The sequence below is a fragment of the Callorhinus ursinus genome, unplaced genomic scaffold (genome assembly GCF_003265705.2).
Source record: "Callorhinus ursinus isolate GAN/ISIS: 27379988/994484 unplaced genomic scaffold, GSC_fseal_2.0 scaffold27, whole genome shotgun sequence".
Classification (NCBI taxonomy): Eukaryota; Metazoa; Chordata; class Mammalia; order Carnivora; family Otariidae; genus Callorhinus; species Callorhinus ursinus.
In genome coordinates, this window is record NW_027397089.1 from 12,882,975 (window position 1) to 12,910,881 (window position 27,907).

General features: G+C 36.3%; 1 protein-coding gene across 4 annotated transcripts; it reads right to left on the reverse strand.

Moving 5' to 3' along the window:
- LOC112830062 (pyridine nucleotide-disulfide oxidoreductase domain-containing protein 1) lies at positions 1-24,291 on the reverse strand. Of its 4 annotated transcripts, none has more exons than XM_073877875.1 (12): positions 24,117-24,291; positions 19,506-19,586; positions 14,240-14,359; positions 11,167-11,295; positions 9,270-9,343; positions 8,107-8,267; positions 5,698-5,789; positions 4,554-4,689; positions 3,570-3,682; positions 2,867-2,989; positions 695-808; positions 1-249 (listed from the first exon to the last, which is right to left on the reverse strand). In XM_073877875.1, exons 1-12 carry the CDS (start codon positions 24,198-24,200, stop codon positions 1-3), a joined length of 1,476 nt encoding a protein of 491 aa, XP_073733976.1. In that variant the 5' UTR covers positions 24,201-24,291. The 4 variants fall into 4 exon arrangements, with proteins under 4 accessions (XP_073733976.1, XP_025735502.2, XP_073733977.1 ...); XM_025879717.2 differs by having other exon boundaries at positions 671-808; positions 24,117-24,290; XM_073877876.1 differs by lacking the exon at positions 695-808.
- Positions 24,292-27,907: the final 3,616 nt, after the last annotated feature.

A 27,907-nucleotide genomic window follows, 5' to 3' on the forward strand; every position in this document is an offset into this window, starting at 1 on the left:
TTAGTCAAAATAATCTTCTAAATCAATATTTGGATCTAGCAGATCTTCTCCATATGATGAAAGATCGGTCTGATTTAAAATTAAGTTTTCAAATGTTTCTTCTAAGTCAGTTTCACCAATTAAGACAGCTCCCATCATTCGCCCATTCTGCATGACAACTTTGATGTATTCTTGTCCTTTGGTACATCTCAGCATTAATTCATGATCTGAACCTAAGCCCTGTGCGTTGTATTTTCCCAGCAGTACAACCTATAGGTGAGGATAAAAACATGATTCTAATGAGTCCAAAAAGGAAACACTATATGTAGTTATAGTAGGTTGTTACTCTAGAAATCTCACAAAAATTGGGGAGTGTCCCAAAGAAAACATTTGAATGGCACTGCATTTATTGTACAGATGACACCACCACACAATCTCTGAACATTAAAAATATCTAGGATCTGGACTGCATCAGCTTAGAGTCATGAAGAATATGCAAGGCAAAGCACTGGGTTCATCCCTGAGTATGACAGCTATTGGTTCCCCTCACAAAGCAAGAATGAATCTCAAACAGGAAATAAGCCTAGAAAAAAAACCAGGTACTGATTTCCAAGAAATTTTGTAAAATAATTATTTAGATGGTTTAAGACTAACAATCAGAAAAAGGCACTAATTTGCTTATCTATTTTACCTTATAGTTAAAAAATTTTGTTACATGAGCAAAAAGTTCAAAGCTGAAGTCCATGTCAGTAGATTCTCCTAAACTAGCTGCAGCCATGCACTTCGCTGCATACCATCCCATCTGTCTAGCCTGCGTCCACAGCCTCATCTGAAAGAAAAAGATGTTATGACATAAAAGTTTTCATTGTTCTACTTTAACAATACTTTACAGAATTCCTTAAAGGGGTTCACTGTTGACAGTCCTTGAGATTGGCTAGATCAGCGAGCTAGAGGACTAGTTCGATTGTCTCTGCCATAGAAGCAGTTACCAATCCACACTAACCAAACTTGATTTTGCTATTTGATATTACTGCCTTTAAAATTAAAGGACAATACCAAATCTATGTTTCAATAAACTATTACATATAAATACAACATTTCAGGGTATACCAGGTAAGAATACTACTAATTAACCAGTCTCCTTTTTCAGAGTAAGTTCATCATCATCAGTAGAGCTGACAAATTATCACTGAAAAATTCATTCTTCTTCCTAATCCTTAGATTGTGGTGCTAAATCGATGTATGAGTTGGTTGTCCAGCCTCAGGAAATCTTATCAGATTTCAGCAACTGATGCTGGGAATTTTAAATTCTTCCCTTACATTATTAATTTCTCCTTTACTGTATGTTTATTTCTACAAAGTTTTAGAAATCCCTGATAGAATACTGGCTGTGAAAGTCAAGACATTAACTCTTCTACATATTTAACTTTTCATTTTTATTTATTTTATTAACAGCCTTAACTTCTTCACCTGAAACATAAATGTACACCACCTATTCCATGGCTATTGAGAAAATTAAATAAGCTAACCTACACCCCTGTGTGTAACTAATGTCCTTTTGTGTGCAAAAATACTACCACAATCATTTCTAGTAGAATGGATAGATTTTTTCAATTCCGTCTCCTGTGTATAAACAGGATTGGTTTGATGAAGTGAAAGGGAGTCTGTGGGAAGGGAGCAGAGCAAACTGAGCACAACACTCGAGAATGGCTAATGGAGGCGGCCGGCAGTGTTACACTGTTACTTAATGTCTACCAGCCTCTGAGTCCCTCCAGTTTGGGTCCTGGATCATGGAAAACTAATTAGTGTACTTACTTATTGCTCCTACAAATGAAGACACGAGGTCTAAAACAAGAGACAGCTGTTTATTTTTGGATATTGCCTATAGCAGAGTATGACACGTAATAAGGATATAATTTATCCTAGAGGGTTTAAAGTGTTCAAAAAAATCCCACAAACGCCAATTCCTGAGAGTTGAAGACAGATACGCCACAGAATGATTACAGAAAAAAATTGAAAACAAGCTAGCACTTTAGAAACAGGCCAAAAGCACTCTTCTGTTTGTAAAAACACGCAAAGTATTGAAGTGGCCTCTTAGAATGCATCTGGCCCTTCCGCTACTTCTTTCACCAAGTGTTGCCTGGTTCTTTTATCTGTAACATCTACCTGTGTCTCTACTCCTCCTAAGACCACCTCGCCTACGGCCGAGGTCTAAGTATCTTCCTCAAGGATTTCTGCTCCACCGTGAGGAGGCGGGCAGCACCGTGAGGGCAGGAGGATGTGGACATCCAGATGGACGGAGTTGTTCAGCTGAGGAAGGCTGTTCACTATAGGAAACTTTTTCAGTCATAATTCCCACAGAGACAGAACTGGGTCATCAGGATCGCAAGGGGTCATCATCTATACGGTTTATACCTCAGTATGTTATTTATTCATCTAGAGCTGCTCTGTCCAGTCTGGTAGCCACTAGACGCAGGGAGCTATTTAAACTTAAATGTAAATAAAATTAAAATTCAGTTCCTCAGTCTCACTCAGCACATCTTAAGTGCCAACAGAGACATGTAGGCTGGTGACTACCTGACTGGACACTGCAAAGGTATAGAACGTTTCTGTCATCACAGAGTTCCACTGGACAGTGCTGATAAGTATTTGAAGATGAAAAAGTCATAGCCCATAATTTTTTCAATTACAAGGCATACCAGTGTGTTCCATCACTATAGAATTTACCAAAAGGGAAACATTTTTTTTTTTTTTTAAATGTCTAGGATAGCCTCCTACTTAAAGTAGCAAAGTGGGAAAACCAGAAATTTGGATTTGCTGGTAGTGACTCACTCCTGTACCGTCAGATGGAATCTGATACAAGGTGTGATGGTGGATGCCGGCTTACCTGCTGCCACACCGGGCTGGGCCTCCAGGATGCGGTGCAGATGTCACCCGCAGCATAGATATCAGAGAGAGACGTGTGCATGTGAGCATCCACTTTCAGGCCTCCGTCTTCTCCTAGATCAAACTAAACAACATTCCTGATAAGCATACATGGGAAGAAAAATGAAAGGTGTCTTTTGTTCTAAAGTGAAAGAACAAGTCAAATTTTTACACCTCGTTATGCTGGTCTTCGGTGAGCGAGTAAAAAACAGCTGCCAAGTTTAGACAACTCAGCTGAATTTCCAGGGAATCAAAATCCTACTAGGACAGACCAACCAAAACATTCGTAGACTTTTAAGATCAAGAACACTCAGTAACCATATGATTACCCCACTCGTAATTACAATATTCCTCAGTTTTCTGAGCTTCAAATGCTAAAAGGCAGAAAATACAAGATAGTTTCTCTAGTAGAATCATCAACCTTTAGACAAATGAATTGTGCATTATGTCCTATTTATGAAGACACTTACACTGGGACGTTTACTGCTTAAGGACTTTAGGCAATACGAAATACTGTAAATAAAACATGACTGTAAACTAAATTGTTTTCAGCTTCCTTAAGTTATAGTTTTACACTAAAACAATGAATAGTTATTATGCTTGAGAATTAGAAATCTCATACTACTTTAAAAATATTCATAGCAGGACAAAATAGTTCACCTTACACTGTTGCCACAGAGGAAAGGTTCTGTATTTGGTGTAACTCCTGTAGCACTGACAATGAAATCACAGCCGTATATCTTTTCATTAGTCAATTCCACATATACAGGCCATATTTCTTTAAAACAAACAAACAAACAAAACACCTTCACTCTCAAATGTAATCATCACCAGCTGTCATTAGCATTATGTGAATATAACGCCTAGAACAGTGAAAGAAAAAAGCAGGAGAGGACTTTAAAATGTACCTCTTAATAATTTTATAAGGCACATTTGCTTAAACAATTATAATGCAATCAGCATTATCTCCTTGTTTTCAGTATACTTACAAAATTACGGCATTCTAAACATTTTTCCTTCAAATTTAGACAAAGAACTTCCAACAAAATGATTTTAAACTGACAATCACTTTATAAATTATTTCTTTAAAACTATTAAGCTATTATACTCCACTGAGAATTTAGTCCAAATAGACTACTCACTTTTCAGTGTTTTCCCTTACTATTCATATTCCAACTCCATCACTACCTTTTCCCATGGAAAGACTCAAAGAATTCAAAGACAGTGGAATGTCTTATATGCTAGTTCTCACAGGAAATGTGAAAGAGGGATTAGATCTGTTTCTTAATCCCAAGTTTACAGATTTTCAATCTGTTTGATTTTGGGGAAGTCACTTCATCTTCTGAGAGTATCGAAGTTTTTTTTAGTTGATAACTGTTTTGAGCTGCAAGATATTCTGATTGACGCACAGAGTTCTGGTGGTCAAAGCACCAGGAGCCCCATGTAAAATGTAAAGCTGAATACAAACTATTAGGAAACTTGAAGACTAAGTAATGAAAATAAAATGACTTACATTATTGTTTCATTTTTACTTTTTATGTTTAAATTTCATATGGAAATTAAAGTTTTTTAATATAGTAAGATTAAGTAAGGTTTTTTTCCTTTTAAATTACTGGTTATTGTATTTTTTTCCTTATTTTATTACTTACCTTTATCAGTTGTCACTGACTGATTAGAATGGTCTCTGGGAAAAGGCAAGGACTTTTTCTTAGAAATTCTAAATTCTTCCTGAAGGTAGATTTTCTTTACTTCACACATAGTTTCAATATGAATCTTATGAGAAAACTAAAGAAATACTGGTCACCATACAATTCCCCAAAAAATGACTTAGGTTGCTAATGATTATAAAAAGTTACAATACACTTATAGAAACATATAGAAAAAATAATTCTTATAATATAAATGGAAATACACTGGATGCCCCAAAATAAGCCTCTCAATTTCTGTGTGTGAAGGGAGTGAGCAGAAATCCATTCAGAACTTAAGAAAACAACCAGTTGCACTGGCAGGGCATGCTTTAAGCAAGTATAAGCCTCAGTGATAATTACAAATATAGTTGTTAAAAAATTACACTGCTAGAGACTATAAAAACCTCTTGAGGGCAAGTCCATGCCGATTTACTGTGATATCTGAGAACCTCAGTAAAGTGCCAAGTACAAAGGAGATAATGTTTAGTGAACCAAACTGCTGAAGTTCTCAGGTTAAAAATACTATTAATCTTTGGATCTGAAGATGCAGGAAGAAGCGATTTTAGATATGCCATGAAGTCAGCTCCTCCAAACTACCCAAGGCTGAAAAGAAATCATACACAGTAATAAGGACTCCATGTATACTTCTTACAGTATTTAAATATCAGAGCCTTTTAACTATTTAAAAACAAATATCTAATAAATAAAAGTAAAAGCAAGTCATCTGTTAATCCATTTAGGGTGTTAAATATGTATTTTATTTAGAATTCATCTAATAATCTTCAAAATATTATAATGCATGTGAAGTGACCTTTGAGAAAAGATTAATTTAAAATAGGACAGTTATATTCACTGTAGTCCGAGCCTGGAAATCTCTCTGCCTGGGGAACTAAAAAGAAGGGCACGAATCAGTTTTAGATGAATGAATACTCACTTACCTGTGGTAAGGAATTGGGCCAAGTGCCATTGGTCCTGTCTGTCCTAGCATTTTGGATTTTAAGTAAAGTGACCTAGCAGTTGTTTGACTTATTTGTGACCAGTCTTTAACAAATGGTTTAAGAATTTAACATTGCATCTTAGGTTTAATTAGTATATGAACACATACCTCTTTTGTACCTTTAAGATTCAAGCCTTCATGCCAATCAGGTCCCAAGGCACTGCCCATATTACCAGCACCAGTTTTGGTTTGTTTTCTTCCTGAAGAGAGAAACTCAACTCAAAATTCAAATGACCTAAAAACTGCCAGGCAGAGACATGTACTTGTGTTCTCAAGCTTTTAGGCAATATTGTGATTCTCATACGTACATATATACAGCATGACTGAACTAAGTTACCTGTATTACTTTATTATTTTAATATTTTGTGATATAGAGCTATACAATGGATAATCTTTCAACCAAGTGTTGAGTATAAACACAGTGTGTTTTGGGGATGTTATATATATATATATATATATATAAATGTATGTTAATATGAAGGGTAAGATCTGATAAAAAGTTGATATCCAAAATACATAAAGAACTCCTACAACTTTGTAACGAAAATACAACCAAAATAAAAAATGGGCAGAGGACCCGAACAGACAGGTTTCCAGAGACATACAGCTGGCTAACAGGGACATGAAAAGATGCTCAACATCACTAATCATCAGAGAAGTGCAAATCAAAACCACAATGAGGTATCACCTTACACTTGTAGAATGGCTAGAATCAAAAAAAGAAAAGAAATAACAAGTCTTGGCAAAAATGTGGAGAAATAAGTTCCCTCATGCACTGTTGGTGGGAATGCAAATTGGTACAGCCACTGTAAAAAACAGTATGGAGTTTCCTCAAAAAATTAAAAATAGAATTACCAAAAAAAAAAAAAATTACCATATGATCCAGTAATTCCACTACTGGCTATTTATCCAAAGGAAACAAAAACACTATTTTGAAAAGATATGTGTAGCCTTATGTTAACTACAGCATTATTTACAACAAGCAAAATATGGAAGCAATCCCAAGTGTCCATCAACTGACAAATGGATAAAGAAGATGTGGGGGTATATATGCGACGGAATATTACTCAGCCATAAAAAAGGATGAGATCTTGCCATGTGCAACAACATGGATGAACCTAGAGGGTATAATGCTAAGTGAAATAAGTCAAAGACAAAGACAAATGCCATATGATTTCACTCATATGTGGAATTTAAGAAACAAAATAAACAATAAAGAGACAAACCAAAAACCAGACTCTTTAAGTGGTTGCCACAGGGGAGGTGGATGGGGGTATGGATGAAATAGAGGGGATTAAGATTATACTTATCATGAGGAAGACTGAGAAATGCATAGAATTGTTGAATCATTTTATTGTACACCTGAAACTAATATAACACTGTATGTTAACTATACTTCAGTAAAATTATTTTAAATAAACACATGCAAGTTAAACTAAGAAAAAATATTTTTATTCAGTTGTATACCTAGTTCTTTTATGTGCAATTCTAGCCTCTGGTTTTTATTATTTTTATTATTATATTTTATTAAATATAAACTATATTTTAAAACAACAAAATAAATAAAGCAGAAACAGGCTCAGACATAGAGAAGTGGTGGTTGCCACAGGGGAGGCACTGGTGTGCAGGCAAAATAGGTGAAGAGTAAAGTAGTAAGAAGTACAAACTTCCAGTTATAAGTAAGTCATGGGGCTGTAAAATACAGCACAGGAAATATAGTCAATGGTACTGTAATAAGTTTGCACAGTGACAGGGTAACTAAACCTACTGAGTGGACCAAGTCATAATGTATAAAAATACTGAATCACTACTGTTGTACACCTGAAACTAATATACTGTAGTCTGTTACAATTCAATAAAAAAATTAGCCATTCTGTTTTTAAACATTTTGTCAATTTTTAGCACCCTCAAGACTTACAGAATTCTTTTCGAACTGTATAAGCCAAAAGTTAAAAAAAAAGCTCTTAAAATAAAAAACTAGGTTTGTTGTATTTTTTCTTTTTCTCTAAAGATTTTATTTATTTGCTAGAAAGAGAGCGCGTGCGCGTGCACACACAGACACAAGCTGAGGGGAGGGGGAAAGGAAGAGGGAGAAGCAGGCTCCCCACTGAGCAGGGAGCCCCGATGCAAGGCTCTATCCCAGGACCCTGAGATCATGACCTGAGCCGAAGGCAGATGCTTATTGGCTGAGCCATCCAGGTGCCCCTGTATTTTTTTAATTCATTTCATTTTTTGTAAAATTATCTTAGCTCCTGTCCAGTTGTATCATCTGTTTGCAAAGATGCAGATGGGGTTGGTTCATTTAATTCACTTTAAATTTCCAGTTTTAATTATACATATTTGTGTCATTTAAAAAAATCCTGGAAAATCTAAGTCATAAGATAGAGAAATAAATATTATCTATATTTGTGTTTCTCAACTATAATATTTTGCTCAATGTTCTTATAGCCTTATTCTATATGGCTAAAAAGCTAAACAGTTTCATCTGTGAATTAATGAACAAGATGCTGTATTTACCTTCAGTTGTATACCTAGTTCTTTTATGTGCAATTATAGCCTCTGGTTTTTCAGCAATGAGTTTTGAAGTCAAGAATTCTGCTGCTCCTGCGTCGAAGAAAGTATTCCCAATGGCTTTATCTTTAATGGCCCAAATGATTTCACAGCCTTCAATTTCATACCTAAAAGGAATATTAAAGTTACTCAGAGCAATTCTGAAAGTCTGAATAGAAATCTCTGTATTTGCAAATAACAATTATCTCTGAGGGCAAAATTTGTCGCGTGCCTCCTTTCTCTTGCCCCTGTTTGGTTTTGACTCTCTAGTTTCTGTTTGTTTTTCTCTGCAGTTCTCCATAGTGCCACAAACTTCATAATTATAAGAATGACTGCCAACCCTAGTACTCAGGCAATTTAGGAACTCTTATAATGCTTCCAATGGGATCCACCACCCTGTCAGAAAAAGGAGCAAAAACCTAGTACAAGAGTTAGAATGGACAGGGCTTTGGCAAATTCATCATTTTGATACAAATTTGTCCTCTTTGTAGTTGGGCTCAACTTTCTTGCCTGAAAATGTCCAGACTATTCCATGTCAGCCATTTGCTGGAAGATAAAATCACAAAGAAAATCTATGCTCTGTAGACCATAGCAGGATATTGATTCCTCAATGTTCTTTGAACTTGAAATATCTTAAGATAGTATTTTATATTAATTTATGCATTCACCATTTTCCAGCTTCCAAAAAACAAAGAGCTGAGAGTACCACAGACTTCAAATAGGGAGTCATGGGCCAGACAGGTACCTATATAAATGAGTGAAGCAGGATGGGTATAAACAATAAAAAGTGGTGGGGGCTGTGACTAGAAATCTCTAAAACTGTGCACATTTAAATTGTTTTTCAAGATAGTACATGCTTACCAAACACCTCTATGGGTCACACCTCTCCAGTCACCTGTGTGTGACCCCTTGAGACAGAAAACATTCCCTAAACTCATGTTTGGCAATGACATTTCTGCAACTATGAATTCCATGAAAGCCAAAAATAGAAAGTGGACATTTTCCTTGAAAATATATGAAAACCAATTACATTTATCTTGGAATTTCAGAATACCAAGATGTTTCTAGTCTGCCAATAATCACATGAATCACAGAGCAGTGTTTAAATAGGATTTAAAATATATACTTACACCAGTTCAAGTGCAATGCCGCCATTCCCTATGATCATTATTCTTTTAGCCTTAGTAAGCTGTTTCTGAAATTCCTGTATTAAAAAGAAAAGGAGACAGGGTTCTGTAAGTAGTGGGCAAAACTTGAAGCAAGAGGCTTCAGTGATAATATTCTTAAAATGTAGGAATTTTATCTGATTTACAAAGGAACAAAATAAATCGACTTTCCCACTCTGCCAGGATGCACCCTCCCAATATTACAAATGCTCTCTGTTTCACCCAAGCTGCAATATCGCTGATTTTCCTTGCCTTTTAGGTCATCACATTTAGAGTAGTTCAGAATTCCAGCAAGCGGCATGACCTCTAGTCCATCACATTCCTAACTCCTTGATCAAATCAATTTACTAACAGGACATTGATCTGTATCCTACATATTATTCCTTTTCACCTAGTCCTTCAGTTGACACTTTCCCTGTAATTCATCAACACTCAAAACTTGCATGAAAGAGCAGCACAACAGCTTGGTGGTTAAGAGTCCCTGGCTCTAGGAGTTAGTAATTGCCCGGAGTTAGTAACTTGGGCAAGTTGCTTAACCCCTCTGTGCCTCCAGTTCTTCAACTATAAATGGAAACAAGAAGTGACTCTATCTCATTAGGCCTCTGCAAGCATTAAGATAATGTAAATAAAGCTGTTAGGAGCAGGCACAATAATGTCTAACATCAGGAAAAAACGTTACGTTCTTATCATTACAAGACAACTAATTGATGCCTCTACCACCTTCCTCCTCTGCCCCCTAAAAAAGCTCACAATGAGCTCACTACTGAAATTGACTTGTTTAAAAAGAAAAAAAAAAGTTATTTTTAGTTTCTCCTTCACTGAGGACAGTAAATAATTTAGGAAAGATCTGTTAAAAACACTGGACATGGAGATAAATGGCATGAGTTTAAATTGTACTTCTGATAGACTTAATAACTACTTTAGTATAGGTAAAAACTTAATTTCTCCATCAGTTTCCTATTTGTAAAATGGGAGTAATACTGTCACACAGGATTATCATAAGCAGTTAGCTTATGTATGTAGAGGGCCTAGCTGGAACACAGTTATGAACTCAGTCTTTGATAACAGGAACCTGAAATGTTCACAATTATAATTAAGTTATAATTTATAATTAAGTTTTTCTAGTTTTCTCTACATTCCTATTTAATTAAGAACAGGCTAAAAGAAAACATCAATTTTCAAGAATATAAAATATTAATAAATGTAAAATTATGACCCTATGAGATAGAACTACAACAGTGAGCTTAAGATAAGACAGAATATTATGATCAGAAACCAGGAAGAGTTTCTTGGCAAGAAGGGTCAATGAACCCCAAAGCCCTGAAATCCATTACCAGAAGTTGTAGAAGGTTCCACCGAGTTTCACCTTACTGAGATAGTTTACTATAGTTCCTGAGCACAACAATAAACCAAATGAATTTTTCAGTTCTGGGATTCTGTCATGATTCTGTACCACAAAGATCTTCGAATATAAATTTTTTTTGCTAAGCGGTAAGTTCAGTAAGTTTGGGATATGCTTTACCTTTTTGGAAAAAGATTATTTAGATTGCAAATCACATATTCCCAAATTACAGTAATGAATGTGTGTTTAAGTTATAACCTTCAGCTTAGTTGTTATATCTGGGATACAATGCACAATGGAAAGAACAAAGAACATCAGCATGAACTAAAAAAAATTATCAACCAAAGCCAAACTGAAACTGGCAATAACATTATAACTACTTTCTGGTTTATGGATCATAAAACAAACCTCTTCTATAATTTAGGAATTAACATTGTAAGTGGAATATTTTGATTCAAATATAGAAAAGTCTAAGAAATATTCACATTTCTTTCCCATGAACCAACCTCAAAATGTTACCTGAGCACTGTCTGTATCACGGATTCCTAATACGTAAGGATTTCCTTCACATATCAACTTTGGTTTAGCTCCAGCACACAAACAGAGTTTCTTATACACATGCTGACTGCCATCTCCTGTTAAAATGCACTGTAAAAACACAAAGGAAGGAAGGGGAGAGGAGAAACATATTCATCCATGGGTACAATTTCATTTTAAATAAAATATTCGGGGTGCCTGGGTGGCTCAGTCAGTTAAATGTCTGCCTTTGGCTCAGGTCATGATCCCAGGGTCCCTGGATCGAGACCCGCATCAGGCTCCCTGCTCAATGGGGAGTCTCCTTCTCCCTCTCCCTCTGCTCCTCCCCTGCTCATGCTCGCTCACTCTCTCTTGCTCACTCTCTCTGGCTTGCTCACTCTCTCAAATAAAATATTTTTAAAAAATTAAAAATTCAATAAGAGGAAAGCAAAAAATACATTAAGGTTGCCTCTTGGTGGCACTCAATATTTTGTTAGAGCAACTGCAAATCAAAGTAAACATGAGAATGCATTCAGTCCAGTCATTCACCATCATTTTAGAGCCATGAACCATTCTGGGAATCTGTGAAAACTAGTCTTTCTCCCCTGGGAAAAGAAGGTACAGTCACACCAGATTTTGCATAAAACTTAAGGAATCTCATGATATTCAGGGAGGTATGCTGACCACAAGTTAAAAACTAAACATTCAGAAATTTTAAAATTGATCATTCTGATATTATACCTGGGGCAGGCCTTAATGAATATTTCTGATCCCAGTGGAAGTTACTGTAGGAAGATCTAGTAATTCTAATGGTACAGTGTGGTAGGAAAGGGTACATTATCTAAAAACATTAGAAGTGCTAAAAACACAGTATTTATATGCTTAAGTACAAATAACAATCACTTCACCAGCAAAAATGCTCTTTGGGGATATTTTCATATAAGTGAAAAATGTGTTAACCTTAAATCCTAGCATGTACTGGCTTTAAAGTTATTTATATTAATTTTTAATGGCATCATTGAGTCTAAAAATACATATTTGAGATCCACTGTTTTTGTTCCTTAATACTGAATGAAAACCTACATCTAAGTAGTAGCCTTTAGAAGGTACATATCTGTAAGTACATATGACTGAGAGATGCCAGACTTTGTCAGAGTGATTTAGAGGTTAACATTGTGCCATGTGTTTGATTTATAAAACATGGCAAATCATAACTGTAGCACTTGATACCCACTGAGACATTTGTTACCCGTTGTAACTCTTCAGCTGCTTAACAAAAACAGAAAGCCAATAATCCACACAGTATAATGCACATAGAAATTCTACACGAGTCTTCCTGCAGATAATATAGTTAGAATTTTATCTGGCAAACAGTAGTTATAGACCCTGACCAAATCTAAAAAATAATTTGCATGTAGCTACTGTAAAAACACAAGAACTCTTTTCATTGGCTACTGTTAAATTTTTGGAAGTAGATATGAAAAGAAAACACAATCTCTAATTCATTAAAGAATATAAAGGACAAATAATACAGACATGATCTCATTTAGGACACTTCAGCATGGTAATGGGCAGCACTCTGATTTATTCAACGCCCAAATATAAATTCCCTCACAATTTATTAGTACACATTTGAGCACACTTCTATTTGCAAATTAACTGACATGGATGTGATATAGAACATGTACTACTATAAATATCAGAAATTTATCCTGGTTTTAGGATTCAGAGTAATTTCTTCTCATAAAATTCAGTACTTATTTATTTTTTCCTGTCAAATTATTTGTGTTCTGAATGTATTATAAGTGTGTTTTCTCCCTAAGGGAGAACTCACAAATGAGAGCTGCTCTAGGGAAACAACGGCAAACTCCACTTCCCATCTTGCCTGAAGCTCATCTGAGGATATTGTTATCATCTGACAACACCCTTTTCTGAGCCCGCCTTATTCAGTCCCGTGTCCAGTGGGTTACTGGGTCCTGCTGAGTTTACGGTAGAAATCTCACTCATATCTGGGCCGTCCTTTCCACTACACTGTCCCCGTCTTAGTTCAGGCCTTCTACCATTCTGGATGATTGCAACCACCTTCTGATTTGGTTGCTGGCCACCAGCCCTCACTCCCCCCCAACTTCATCCTCAACACTGCTGTCAGATCTACCTTCCTAAAAGAGTATCCATGGTATCACCCTGCCTCCCCCTAAAATCTCTTCATTTCTTAACTGATTACAAAATAAATGTCTTGGTATGATGTTAACAGCTCTTCACAGTCTTATTTCTTTGGCCTCGTCTGCCAATCTCCTTTCCTTGTCCCCACTGCAGTCCCTCTGACAGTGTCACTCTTCCATGTGCCCCTTTCCTTTTCTTTGGGCCTTTGAATAAGCCACCACCTTTTCCTACAGTGCCCCTAATTAAGAACTCTTAATTCTTTAAGAGTTAAACCCCATTCAAATATTATCCTTCTATGAAGTCCTCACAAATTTCTAATATCAGAGCTTAGATAAGAGTTCAGTGACTGCTTTTCATGTCCCTATAGTTATACGTGTGCATGTGTATATTCGCTACGAAGCTGGGCGCTCCCAGGGCAGGTTCACTGTAATATTCCTGTTGTCTCCCAGCACTTAACATAGTGCCCAGAACATAGTAGACACTGTAAGTGTTAATGCTCACGTAAAATGTAAAACCTAAAATGCAAACTAATTATATAATCATAATAAACTCACAAGTATAAATTTTCCCAGTAATAATATAAATCACTAAACTTTATATGCGAGGGACCTTAGTGGTGGTGGCGGTACAGACGGGGTCAAAAGAAAGCAGGCAAAAGCTCATCGAGATTGAACAGTGGGCTGACATTAAGAAAGAAATCCTCGGGCGCCCAGGTTAAGCATCTGCCTTTGGCTCAGGTCATGATCCCGGGGTCCCGGGATCGAGTCCCACATTGGGCTCCCTGCTCGTCAGGGAGCTTGCTTCTCCCTCTCTCCAGCCCCCCCCCACTCATGCGCTCTTTCTCTCTCTCTCGCTCTCTCTCTCTCTCTCAAATAAATAAAATCTTAAGAAAGAAAGAAAGAAATCCTCTTACGTGTTCTTTACTCTTTAGTTGTTTTACTCCGGATTCTATAATCTTAATGTTGGGAAAGCGATTTTCTAACATGGTTTTCGGTTGCTCTTCAACATCAAACTCCTCCAATACTTTAGAAACCTGTATTAGATCAGAAAGGTAAAAATATATGTTTAAAAAATATTTCAAGAATTTTAAATAATAAAAATACTTTCATTTGTTTTTATACACTACTTCATATTCATAAAACAAAGTCGGCCAATTGCACTACATACAGTGTAAAGAGGGCTAACTCCACATTTTAAGACTTGAATTCAAATATTAGTCCTACCTCTCGGGCAAGTCAGCCAGGTCCCTGTACCTTAGTCTCCTAGCCTGGAAAATGAGGGCTGACTCTACTCACTTCTGCATACTTTTACCACACACCTTGTTGATTTCCTTATCCTCACAGTTTTCTCTGTCCACTTACTAGCCAACTTTATTGTGATCTAGCCTTTAGACTCTTTCCTGTTGTCTAAACCCAAGAGCATCCTCTTGGAGTCACTTCTCTTCCTGTGCAGCCATGACTCCACTGTAGATCATCTCATGTTTTGCCCAAACTTTTACTTCCTTGCTTTCTTTTCTTTAACCATCAATTACCCTGAAAACCCCCAACCACAGACTGAACTGCCTGCTTTTTCCAGTCCTATACCCAGTCTGCTGTGGAAGGACCACACCTTGCAGACTGGCATTTGACCTCAGCTGCCCCCTAAATACTACTGGGAAATCCTACTACATGGCCCTAGTGGTTTTCAAACTGTTTAGTCTCAAGACCCCTTTACACACTTACAGATGACTGAGGACCCCAAAGAACTTTTGCCTATGTGAGTTAAACCCAGTGATATCTGCTACATTAGATATGAAAACTGAGAAAAATGTAAAATATTTAATTCAATTAGAAGTATAATCAATACATGTTAAACAAATATCCTTTTAATAAAAAATAACAATTTTTCCAAAACAAAAGAAATTAAGAAGAATGGCATTGTTTCACATTTTTGCAAGTATCTTTACTGTCTGGTCTTAATAGAAGATCTGCTTCTCCATTCAAACTATTACAATATGTTAATCTGGTTGAAGTATATGCAGCCTTTTCAGAGAATGTATATTCTTTGATGTTACACTAAAACTCAACAAACATGTTTTCTTAAAGATTAGTTGCTATGTAGAATTTGAAACCATATCAAAGAAATTTTCATCCTCTGTTACTGTGAAATCCACTGGTCTATTCTGCACTTTGAATGGATCTTGTAACATCACATTCGTCATCTCGACAACAGTGGTTCCCTAAGTTATGGAGATCTGCCCAATGTTAACACATTTTATATCACTACAATATCAAAAGATCACATTACTATCACCAACAATCTCATCAGGAAAGTCTTCAAGTACCACGGGGCTCACAGTGAGGAAATGAGTTTTCCAAAACTCTAATTCTGGCTGGAAAGCTCTAATTTTGTCCTGTTGGCAACAAATACTATCACCTGTGTTCCTTGAAGTGACAGGCTCACTTCACTCATTTTCCAAATATGAATTACTATGGTGTGTCAGTTGTTCTTTCAAGTAAAGCTGGTGTCCGTAAAAGAGAAATTAGTTCCTCTTGCAACTCAGCAACAGCACAACTGCTTTTCCTTGAGACAACACTACTGTGCGCAGAACAAGTGCTTTATGCCTACAACCCCATTTTATCATACAAGGTATTAAAAACACATACACTTATGAGTCAGGATTTAATAAAACGTTTTTTACTGGCTCTAACTGATTTAACTGATTGCGTGGCAGTGAAGAATACAATGACCTCTAGTCCAGTTTAGCCACTGTTGCTCTTATGCCATCGGTGCTTAAGGGTCAACATAGTGAGAAGAGTAACATCAAGTAACATCTTCCATCCCTCAGTAATTTTTTCGAAAGTTCATTATTCTAATGTTTTACAAACACATTCCACCCTCTGCATTCCCAGCAAATCACCTTACCTCTAGGCTTAAAGAGACTACTAAGAACTCTTACTACTTCTTTCCCACCATCTATACATTTCTCAGCTACAGTCTGCCTTCCTTGACCCATTTCTATTTTCAAGGTGAATCCAGTAATCTGTGCTCTATATCCCATCACCTCTCACCTCCTCAAGACTTTTATTATATATTCCTTGTTTTTCTTCATCTTCATTCCTACTGGCTTCTTAATCTCAACAGGTAAACATGCTAAAGTGTTTTCCACCTTAAAAGAATAAAACTCAACTTAATGCTAGTCCTCATGTCCTCTATTTGCTGCCACCCTACCTTTTTTCCCTTTGCAGCTAAATTTCAAAAGAGAAAAGTTTATGGTTACTGTCATTTTAGAGTTACCCCCTACTAATTTCTGAAGATAGTGTAAACTGTCTCAAAGTCACCAATGATTTACTAGATATGGGCACTTTTGAGTCCTTGTGTTGTCTGACTATTCCCTTGGATCTGACACCTTTGACCACTCCTCTTTTTTTTTTTTAATAAAGATTTTATTTTATTTATTTGTCAGAGGAGAAAGAGCGAGCGAGCACAAGCAGGGGGAGCTGCAGGCAGAGGGAGAAGCAGGCCCCCCCCCCGCGGAGCAGGGAGCCCGATGCGGGACTCGATCCCAGGACTCTGGGATCATGACCCGAGCTGAAGGCAGACGTTTAACTGACTGAGCCACTCAGGTGTCCTGTGACCACTCCTCTTAATTAAACATTTGCCTTCCATGGCTTCAGGGATACTTCTCTTTCACAGTTTTCCTCTTCAATCTAGACTAATAAGGGTGGCCATTTTAAGGTCTTCCTTTCTCTCTGATCTCCCTTTAAATGTCAGTGTTCCACAGGACACTGCTGTGGGGCTCTTTCACTGTATGTATTTTTTCCTGGGAGACTGCATCCCATGCATATGACTCAGCTGACACTGAGACAATGATGAATACTAAATTTCTATCTCCAATTCAGTGTTCTCACCTGCTGAAAATGCTCCAAAAGTTTGGCATCATCTAAATTTGGATAAAATACAATTCCATACCATAGCATACAAGCCCTTCATGGTCTGGCCCCTGCCTACTGGTTCTACCTCACACTTTACACTCCAGCAGCACTGAATTGGTACCTGTTAGAGCATATTACATAGCAATATACTTTCATGCACTTTGGCACATGCCTGCCTCTATTCAACCTCTTACAAACATGGGAAAAACTACTATTCTTTCAGTCTCAGTTTCAATGCATCTTCCTATGTAAAGCCTTCTGGATTCTCAAAGGCAGGCTTTGGCACTCATTAATAATATATTTATAAAAATAATTATGCATATATTGCAATATGACCTCAGTTTTGATTTTTTTTGCCACTATCAGTATAATTACCATATTGTATGATAACTATGTCTTGTAGATTTGTTGCCCCAATAGAAAGGAATTATTCTGAGAAAGTGCTACTCATTAACCATAAGGGCTATAGAGCCAAAGGGCCTGTACTCAAAACCTATCTATACACATCTCAGAAATTTACCCAACCTCACTGTGACTCGTTTACCTCATCTGTAAGTGGGGATAATATATGAATCTACTTCACAGAGTTATTTAAGGATTAAATTAATACATTTAAAACATTTAGAAGAGTGTCTGGTGCAGAGTAAATACTCCAGAAGTAATGTGAGTTATTATTAATCTTTTTTCTCTTTAGAAATTACACAAGCCACAAAAACATGTTCTTTAACATTAAACAAACAGTACCTAATACAAAATAAAATGTGCCTCTTTACTGTTCTCTGAATCTCACACTATCCCACCATTACTGCTGTCCCCTGACTCCAGAGATAACCAGTAGTGATTTTTTGTGTATGTTCTATACTCTCAACCTAACATACTGGTTGATATATAATATAAATGCTCAATAAATGATAAAAAGGATGCAATTTCCTACTTCTGAATTTTAAGAACTGACATTTGCATAATATTTGTTACTCTAATGCACTTCCATATATATTAGCATGTCTTAAACTCCCAACATATACAACTTTAATACTTCCTAAGCAAGGAAGGTATTATCTTAATATTACAAGTGAAGCAACTGAGATACAGAGATCTGCCAAGGCTATGCAGCCAGGTAAATAAATTAGGCCTAGAACCCAAGATTTTTTTCTTCTATTGTACAAAATTTACAAAATTAGCAAAACTGAACTCAGGTCTTACAACCGTGGAACAGTTACACCAAATTCAGTCTTCTGGAAAAACACTTATAAGACGCAGCTATACATCTCTGTCTTATGTATGTGCTCTGAGCCTATAATTGAATATATATTTTTTTTCTTTTACGAGATTAACAGCCATAATTTATTATCTGGTTCTCTCAATCCCATAAGTCCTTTGGCTGTACCTAGGTAGTAAGATATCTTAGGTATCTCTAAGTAGGTTATAAACAAGCAACATATTACACTAAATTACCCTTGGTCTTAGCGGTTTACAACATGAGAAAGTTTTATTTTATTATCAGGATGTAAGGGAAAACTTGTATTAAAGACTATGGTAGTATTCTTCACCAAAGTATGGGAACAAAAGATTTACTTAATTATTTTGCATAGGCATTATAACATAATTATAGCACTACAGTATGGGCATAATTTATAATATGTAAATATACATATATTAGGACATAAATCAAAACTTTTTGATGTGAGGTACCACATTAAAAATGTTTAGAGATCACTCTTCTATGATACTATGACTCAAATGATTTCAGACTCCTAATGTAATGTTATGATGTGTGTAATGTAAATTCATGGAACTACAAAGTGTTCTGAGATGCTTATTACACATCTGAAACATTAATTATCTGCAAGTGTAAAATTGGCCAAGAAGCACTTTTCTGATTTGCAACACACACATTTATTCACGCACAACTGTATACAACTGTACACATACAGCTGTGTATATACATATATATAATGATATCCAAATATATTTGTATTCATATTTACATTTGTATAACATTTTTCCTCAAAAGAACTTTAAAATTTTCTGAAAAGTAATTCTGAGTGGGAGGAAAAGATGGGAAGAAAATAAAGGACTAGAAATTCAACATCATTTGGGTGCTTTCAGTATTCACTATAATTCTAAACTTTGAGCTTTGATTTTAAAATGACTATCAAAAGAACATTTGTCATTTTAAACATTTAAAAACTATAATTACACTACTATGCAAGTTACTGAAATTTAAAAACATCAATACTAAGAAAGTTATACAAAAGTTCTTACCTGCTTGAAATTTGTAACCGCTTTAATAACAGGAGAAGCTGTTACCAGGAGAATATCTTCTGAAGGAAACTGAATAGCCAACTTATTAAAAAAAAAAAAGTTGGGAGAAAATATATGATAAATAACTTAGGTACTTTAGGTATTAATATATATTCCTTGGAGGGTGAGACAGGGATAATGCAATTTTAATAATGTTATTAACCTAGGAAACTATAAACTCACTTTTCCTCATCTAAAGGTCTCCATTATTCTGTGTCTTCTTATTTATGGGGTAGTGGTGAGTAATGTCCAACTCTGATATTGATAAAACAAGTAATACATTTACACTAAACACTAACAAAGCCTCCTGAACAAGAAAAGTGATACACAGAGGTATTCCTTATTTACTTAAACTACATTATATACCAATTTAAAGTTGTCATGCAGAGAATGAGAAGAAAATATTTTCCTAAATAACAGTTAAACGAACTTCTATTTATTTTAAAAATAATATATTCACTTCCCTGCAGTAGGATAATATTAGAGCAAATCCTTACTAATAAATACTCAGAATCTTAGCCTGACTTTTCCCAAGTGCTTTGCCATTGCTATTCTGCCTCTTCCAAATGTCCAACCAGTATACACTCTGGGAAAACAAAACCATTTTAGTATTGGCTTCAACAGAATTTAGAGGCTTAACTTGCTCTTTTTTTCATGATTTTCCTCTGGCTACAACCTTTCTCTTACTTTAAACTTCAAAGAATTTTTTTTTAAGATTTTATTTATTTATTTGACAGAGAGAGAGTGAGAGCATAAGGCAGGAGACAGAGGGAGAGGGAGAAGCAGGCTCCCTGCTAAGCAGGGAGCCTGATGCGGGGCTCCATCACAGGACTTGGGGATCATGACGTGAGCCGAAGGCAGACGCTTAACCAACTGAGCCACTCAGGTGCCACTTGAAAGAATTTTCTTAAATCACACTCTGGTTCCTCAACTCCACCAAGTTCTATTTCTTTCCCTACTACACCATTAAAACTGAGCACATTCGGCCAAAAAACTATCGGAATAAACAAATGAATTCAGTAAAATTTCAGGATACAAAATTGATACACAAAAAGTGGTCGAGTTTCTATACACTAATAACGAGCTATCAGAAAAAGAAATTAATAATCCCATTTACAACTGAATCAAAAAGAATAAAATACTTAGGAATAAATTTAACCAAAAAAGTAAAAGACTTACATTCTGAAAACTATAAGCCACTGACAAAAGAAATTTAGGAAGACATAAATAAATGGAAAGATCTATCATGCTCATGGATTGAATATTGTTAAAATGTTCATATTACCCAAAGTAATCTACAGATTCAATGCAATCCCCATCAAAATACCAGTGGCATTTTTCACAGAACTGGAAGAAAGAATTCTAAAATTTGTGTGGAACTGCAGAAGACCCCAAATAGCAAAGCGATCTTGAGAAAGAAGAACAAAGCTGGAGGTATTATGCTCCCCGATTTCAAACCCCTACTACAAAACTGTAGTGATCAAAATAGTATGGCACTGGCACAAAAATGGACACACAGATCAATGGAATGGAACAGAAAGCCCAGATATAAGCCCCACACATAGATGGTCAATTAATCTCTGATAAAGGAGGTAAGAATATACAATGGGGGAAAAAAGTCTCTTCATAAATAGTGTTGGGAAAACTGGACAGCTTACATGCCAAAGAATGAAACTGGACCACTATCTTACGCAGTATACAAAAATAAATTCAAAATGGATTAAAGACTTGAATATAAGACTTGAAACCATAAAACTCCTAGAAGAAAACATAAGCAGTAAGCTCTTTGACACCAATCTTAGCAATATTTTTTGAACCATTTTCTTCAGGCAAAGTAAAACAAAAAGCTAAAACAAACAAATGAAATCAAACTAAAAAGCTTTTGCAGAGAAAAGGAAACCATCAACAAAAGGACAACGTACTGAATGGGAGACAATATTTGCTAGTCACATATCCAATTGGGGTTAATATCAAAAATATAATAAAAAGTTACACAACTTAATATAAAAAAATTTAAAAATGGGCAGAACTTGAAAAGACATTTTCCCAAAGAAGACATACAGATGGCCAATAAACACATGAAAACATGCTCAACGTCACTAATCATCAGGGAAATGCAAATCAAAACCACAATGAGCTATCACCTCACAACTGTCCAATTGGCTATTATCAAAAAGATAAGGAATAACATGTGTTCTTGAGGATGTGGAGAAAAGGGAACGATTGTACACTGTTGTTGAGAATGTAAAATAGTGCATCTCCTATGGAAAACAGTATGGAGGTTCCTCAAAAAATTAAAAATAGAACTACCATATGAATCAGCAATTCCACTTCTAGGTATTTAGGAGAAGAAAACCGGAACACCAGTTTAAAGAGATATATGCTCTCCTATGTTCACTGCAGCATTATTTACAATAGCCAAGATATGGAAGCAACCTAATTGTCCAGTGATAGATGAATAGATAAAAAAGATGTGGTATAAATATATTCAATGAAATATTATTCAGCTATAAAAGAAATCTGTCCTTTGTGACAATATGAATGGACCCAGAGAGTATTATGTTAAGTGAAATAAGTCAGAGAAAGACAAATACTATATGATTTCACTTATTTGTGGAAACTAAACAACAAAACAAAGCAAGAGACTCATAGATACAGGAAACAAACTGTTGATTACCAGAGTGGAAAGGGGTTGGGGGTGGAGGGGAGTTGGGCAAAATATATTAACGGATTAAAGGAACAAACTTCCAGTTATAAAATAAATAAATCGTAAGGATGTAATGTACACCACAGAGAATACAGTCAATAATACTGTAATAACTTTGTATAGTGACAGAGGGTAATTATGCCTATTGAGGTGCCCATTTCATAATGTATATCCAATCACTATGACATACACCTAAGACAATACTGAATGTCAATAATTCAATAAGGAAAAAAGAGAACATCTTCAATTCACCTATATATCCTTAAAATCCATCAGATTCTTTTTAACATCACCTTATTTGAACTTTCTATAATACTTGATAATATTACTAATCTCTCCACCTTTCTTTTCTTTGTATATTCTGTAATTTATTTCCCCACTTTGTTTGCATTGCTACACCTGGCCCTCAAAATTTCTTTATAGTACTAAATTCACCTTCCAATTGGCCTTCCAGTCTCATTTTAACCAGCTGCACCTGCCCCAAACACTTTGGAACAAATCACCTCTCAAAATATTTCATTTGACCACATTAGGCCACTACTCCAAATCATCTCACTATCTGCAAGTTCTTGTTAAATTCTTAGCAAGACTTATATGACCCTTTATGATCTGGTCTCTGTCAACCTTCCTACCTTCATCTCTGGTCACCTCCCCCAAACACCATCTACTTTGAGCTTTGCTGCTCTCAGGTAATGCCATGCTTTTCCATCTGAGATTATATCCTTTCCTCCCTAGCACCCTCTGGTTTTTCTTGTCTACCTGGTGAACTTTTACCCAACCTTCTGTATTGAGACAAAAGGACTCCCCCTCCCCAATTTACACCCTGCCAACTCCACAGGCACCCCTAAATTGGAATGATTTATTTACATGTCTCTTCCACTAGATTGTGTTTTAAAAAAGGAGGTAGCATGCTTTGTTTATACATAACTAATCAGCCCTTAGTACAATGCCTTGATCATAGGTGTTTACTTGGTGAAAAAATGGAAAAAACACACCTAAAAATTAAAAGTTTGTAAAAAAAAACTCTTGAATTTCTTGCACTTCTTCTGTGACTTCAATAATTGCTTCTGTTTACTTTATAACAACAAAATAATCTAGTCTTTTTGGTGTGTGTGTGTATATATATGGTCTGATTATTCACTAGAATCAGAAAAGCACTCCCCACCTACATTTAATAACTTGCTTGTTGTTTTACAATACATTACTAGAGATGAAATCTCTTCTACCTTGTACAGGATAGAAATATAGGAGAAAGTATAGGAGGAAACGTTAGAGTTTATCAGTTATTTACGATGAACGATGAACTAAGGACCTGGCATTTACTTGGAAGTTGAATTCAATCAGCTAATTAAGAAAGGGGGCTGAATTTTCTGACCAAGTACTTGTTAGTTTTAAGCCCTCTTGCTGTTTGTTTTTTTATGATTTTTGAAAATTTATTTGACAGAGAGACACAGCGAGAGAGGGAACACAAACGGGGAGCGGGAGAGGGAGAAGAAGGCTTCCCGCGAAGCAGGGAGCCCAATGTGGGGCTCGATCCGAGGACCCCGGGGCAATGACCTGAGCCGAAGGCAAACGCCCAACGACTGAGCCACCCAGGCGCCCCGCCCTTTTGCTGCTCTGACGTAACTAGGACCAGAGTCTGGTTCAGTCAGCTTTGGGGTTCCCCTCCCAAAACCTTGCTCCCCACTCCTCCCTACGCCCAAGGCTAAGCTTGACAGTACTAAGAACTTCGTCCAAGGGCCACCACGCAGTCTCTATCATTTGAAAGCAAGGAGTGCGGGGGTGGGGGAAAAGGAAGCGACTAACGAGGGACATGGGCGAAGGGCAGGAGGGTGCCGCCTCCGGGGTCGAGGAAGCCAGCCTACCTGCTCAGCACAGGTGACACCCGCGATGCCACCGCCGACCACCACAAACTTCCCCGTCGTCGAGGGAGGGCGCGCTACCTCCATGCTCTCAAACTCCTAGAGCTTTACTGACAACCAGTGGGCGAGCCCCAGGAGCTTGGACTCTGGGAACGGAAGTCAAACAGGCCGGCTACTTCCGGTGCCGGTGCCTGAACCGGAGAATCTGAGCTACGGGTGCCCAGCAGCTCATACTTAGTGTCCTTGCGTATCCTCTTCTCACAGTGATTCAGAAGTACAAAGATATCTCCGATTCCAGGGTTTTGTTTTACGGCCACTACACCTGAATGTGGTTTTTCCACGTAGATTTGATAAAGAGAAGACACAAAACAAAATAAAACAAAACAAAGTAAAGAGGACGGGTCGCCAAGAGAAGCTTGGCAAATTGTCGAAACACAGACCAGAGTTCTCACAGGACAGAGTATTCTCAGAATAAATGAACCACCCTGAAGTTTTCACTATTCATTCTTGCGAGGAGTTTAACATAGATTTAGCTTTTAAACTCTTATGCCGGGCGCCTGGGTGGCTCAATTGGTTAAGTGACTGCCTTCGGCTCAGGTCATAATCCCAGGGTCCTGGGATTGAGCCCTGCATGGGGCGGCTCCCTGCTGCTCTCTTTTCTGCTCCCCTTGCTTGTGCTGTCTTTCTCACTCTGTCAAATAAATAGATAAAATCTTAAAAAAAAAAAAAACCCTCTTAGGCGTGGACAATATCATCCTTCCCTACTTTTTGCCTAGCAATCCAAAATTTTATATTTTGGAAGCACATTCTTCATGGCATATTAAAGCAAAGCAAAGCAATACTACTGAATTGTTCTCTGAGAAGTTATTTCCATTTACAATTTTGACCTCAGCTAAAATTTCCAGTAGTATAGAGAATTGCTGGCCATTTTGTCAAAATAAATGACCACTCCTTCCAAGTGTCTAGTAAATAGTATGTGTGAAGGATGAATTAAATATCCCCATCTTAATTTTACTGCTAATACCTTTCTTTGTGATATTCATTTGTTTTGAGAAATGGCTAAAATTTAAAGAAAATTTTTTTTTACTATATTCACATTAGAACAGTATACACTATTTTCATTATTTTGTTATTTGCTATTGCCTTTACTCTTTCATATAATATTTTCCCTTAGTGTTTTACTATAATATTAAGAAGGTACAATTTCTCTAAATGGCTCACTCTAAAACTGGTAATTACAACCCCCCCCTTTAATTCTTTAAACTCTGGAAATAACCATTCTATATAAATAAGAAAATCTACCATGTAATTATAGATATTTACTGATATCCTAGTAATTGTTGCATTTTAATAAATAGTAGGGAGTTCAATAGTGATTCTAATTCCTATTACCAGCTTAGAAAACCAAACAAAACATTTCTAGGAGGAGGAAATGGTACTTTAAGCCCATTGAAATTTAGTCTTGTTTACTTCTGCGGCTTCTTATTTTCACATGATCTCACTCACACTGTGCTCTATCTGGATTGAACCACACTGGCAGCATCCAGGATATGGCGTGTTCTTTCTTTTCTGAGCATTTGCACATAATTTTTTCTATAATGTTCTTCCTCCAACTGATTTTCCCTAGCTAAATCCTCACTGACCTTTGGTTTCAACCAGCCATCACCTTTACTAAGAAGCTTTATCAAATGTCCTTAAGACTGAGCTAATTGTCCTCTCTATATGTTCCAATAGCACCTTGTCATCCCCTGAATTTAGACTTACATCACCTTATTTTAAAACTACCTACTATCTCACCTGACTCTCACCGGCCACCACCATAAACTCCTTAATCTCAGGGATTATTACTAGTCTCCCTTTATATCCCCAATCTTCAATTAGTAGTAAGTGCTCAGTGTAGATAGGTCCTGAATGAATTAGTAATTAGGTGGAGCACGAGACTACCCGGAAGTCCTCTAAAGACCTTTAGATTCATTTTCTAGGGTCAAGATCCTCCTGTATCTTATGAAAGCTAGTTCCTCTTTAGGAAGGGCAAAGAGAAGAACAGCCTGGAACTCAGAGGAAATGGAGAAAGGCCACTGGAATGGAATTATTGTTTACTTATCTTGATACTTAACTATTTTCCATTTTAGTGTATAAGGCAATATTTTAACATCAGCTACACTGAAGATAAGAGAAATTCAGATTGTTTTCTGATAAATAAGTAAAATATTTCCCACAGCTAGTTATTATACTAAAGGAAGAGAAACGAACAACACTTTGTGTTATTACTTTTTGTTTATTGAAATTGTAGTTCCCATAAAATAAATGGAAGTATAAAGACGATAAAGCATATTTCCTTCCAAAAGAGAAAAATGCTAAATTATGGAATTAAATGGATGTGGCTTATTTTAGTTGATATAAAATACTGGCATTAGAAATAGTTGTATCAAAGAATTTTATCTGTTTTAAAAAGAAAAAAATTATGTTTCAAATAATACTGCAAATACTACATTATCTTCTCTATTAATTTTGTTTTTAAGTTCACATTAACCCAAGACAGATTTATATGAACGTTTAGGCAAATTTCTCCTTTTTAGTGTTGAAACTCCTTTCACATTTACATGAGACTTTGGAATTTTAGCCATCAAAATGATCTTCAATCAAAACACATTTGCTAGCAACAATGATTCGCATTCAACATGCAAGGAAATTCACATGTCATCATTAGATTTGGGAGACATAAGTTTAATCTATTTCTGGTTTGGTTCAGGTGAGGTTATTTATCGTATGGATCACATTCTGAAGAACAACTGTTTAAAAAAAACATTTTGTATAACACCAAAAAAAGTTGTTATTATTGTGGCTATGAAATGGCGTTCATAAAGGGAAAAGTTTTTCTTCAGGAGGGTGAAACATGTGTTTAAAGAGACACATCAGCCGGCTATGCAATAATTTCCTTTTTGACATGTTCTAATGTATTACCAGCTACAGAATTGTTACAGCATCTGGTGTTTGTAGAGAACTGGACACCCATTTATTTCCTCCTTTCTTTAGCCCCAGACATCTGCCCCAGGAACCTACACTATCTATTTTTGTATTTATCAATGCTCCATTTGAAAAGGAATATTAATGTCAATTATCAGATAGCCATGACTTATGGAATCATAATGTAATGATCTTCCTCATATTTAAAAGTAATTTAGAAATGTGCCATAACATTATGCAAACCTAATAATATTGCAAAACTTGGATAACTCTTTTAACAATATTCCTATTTTCCTTTTAAATCTCTAGATCCTTTTGCTCTCTCTCCTATGATGATCTATTTTCTTTCACCTGCCCCCAAAAGCACTTGTTTCTCAAAGTTCTATTATCTCTGAAGTTCTCTTCCCTCTCTCTACAGCCTTTAGAACATATCTGCTCCTTGTTGGTTACTGAATATACATTCTTCTCCCTCTTCCTTACTAACAGAACCCTAATTTTGTTTAAACTGACAATGTGCTACCTAGAAATATCTGTCTTTCCATACCTTTCTTGATGCTGAGGTGGCCATGGGACACAGTTCTGGCCATGGAGTAAGTAGAAATCAGCCAGGGATTTAGGAAACCTTTGTTCTCCTGATATAGGTACTGCTAGTTCCTCCTTTTCTCTTTCTCCTTCTTTCTTAGGGGTAGAGCAACCATCTTGCAACCATGAGATCAGAAGTAGGAAGATGAAGATATATTTGCTAATGATGTGCAGGGGAGAGATGGAAAGACCCTTCTCTAAGACTTAATTGAGCCCCTTTTAAGACTCTGGATTGCCTACCTCCA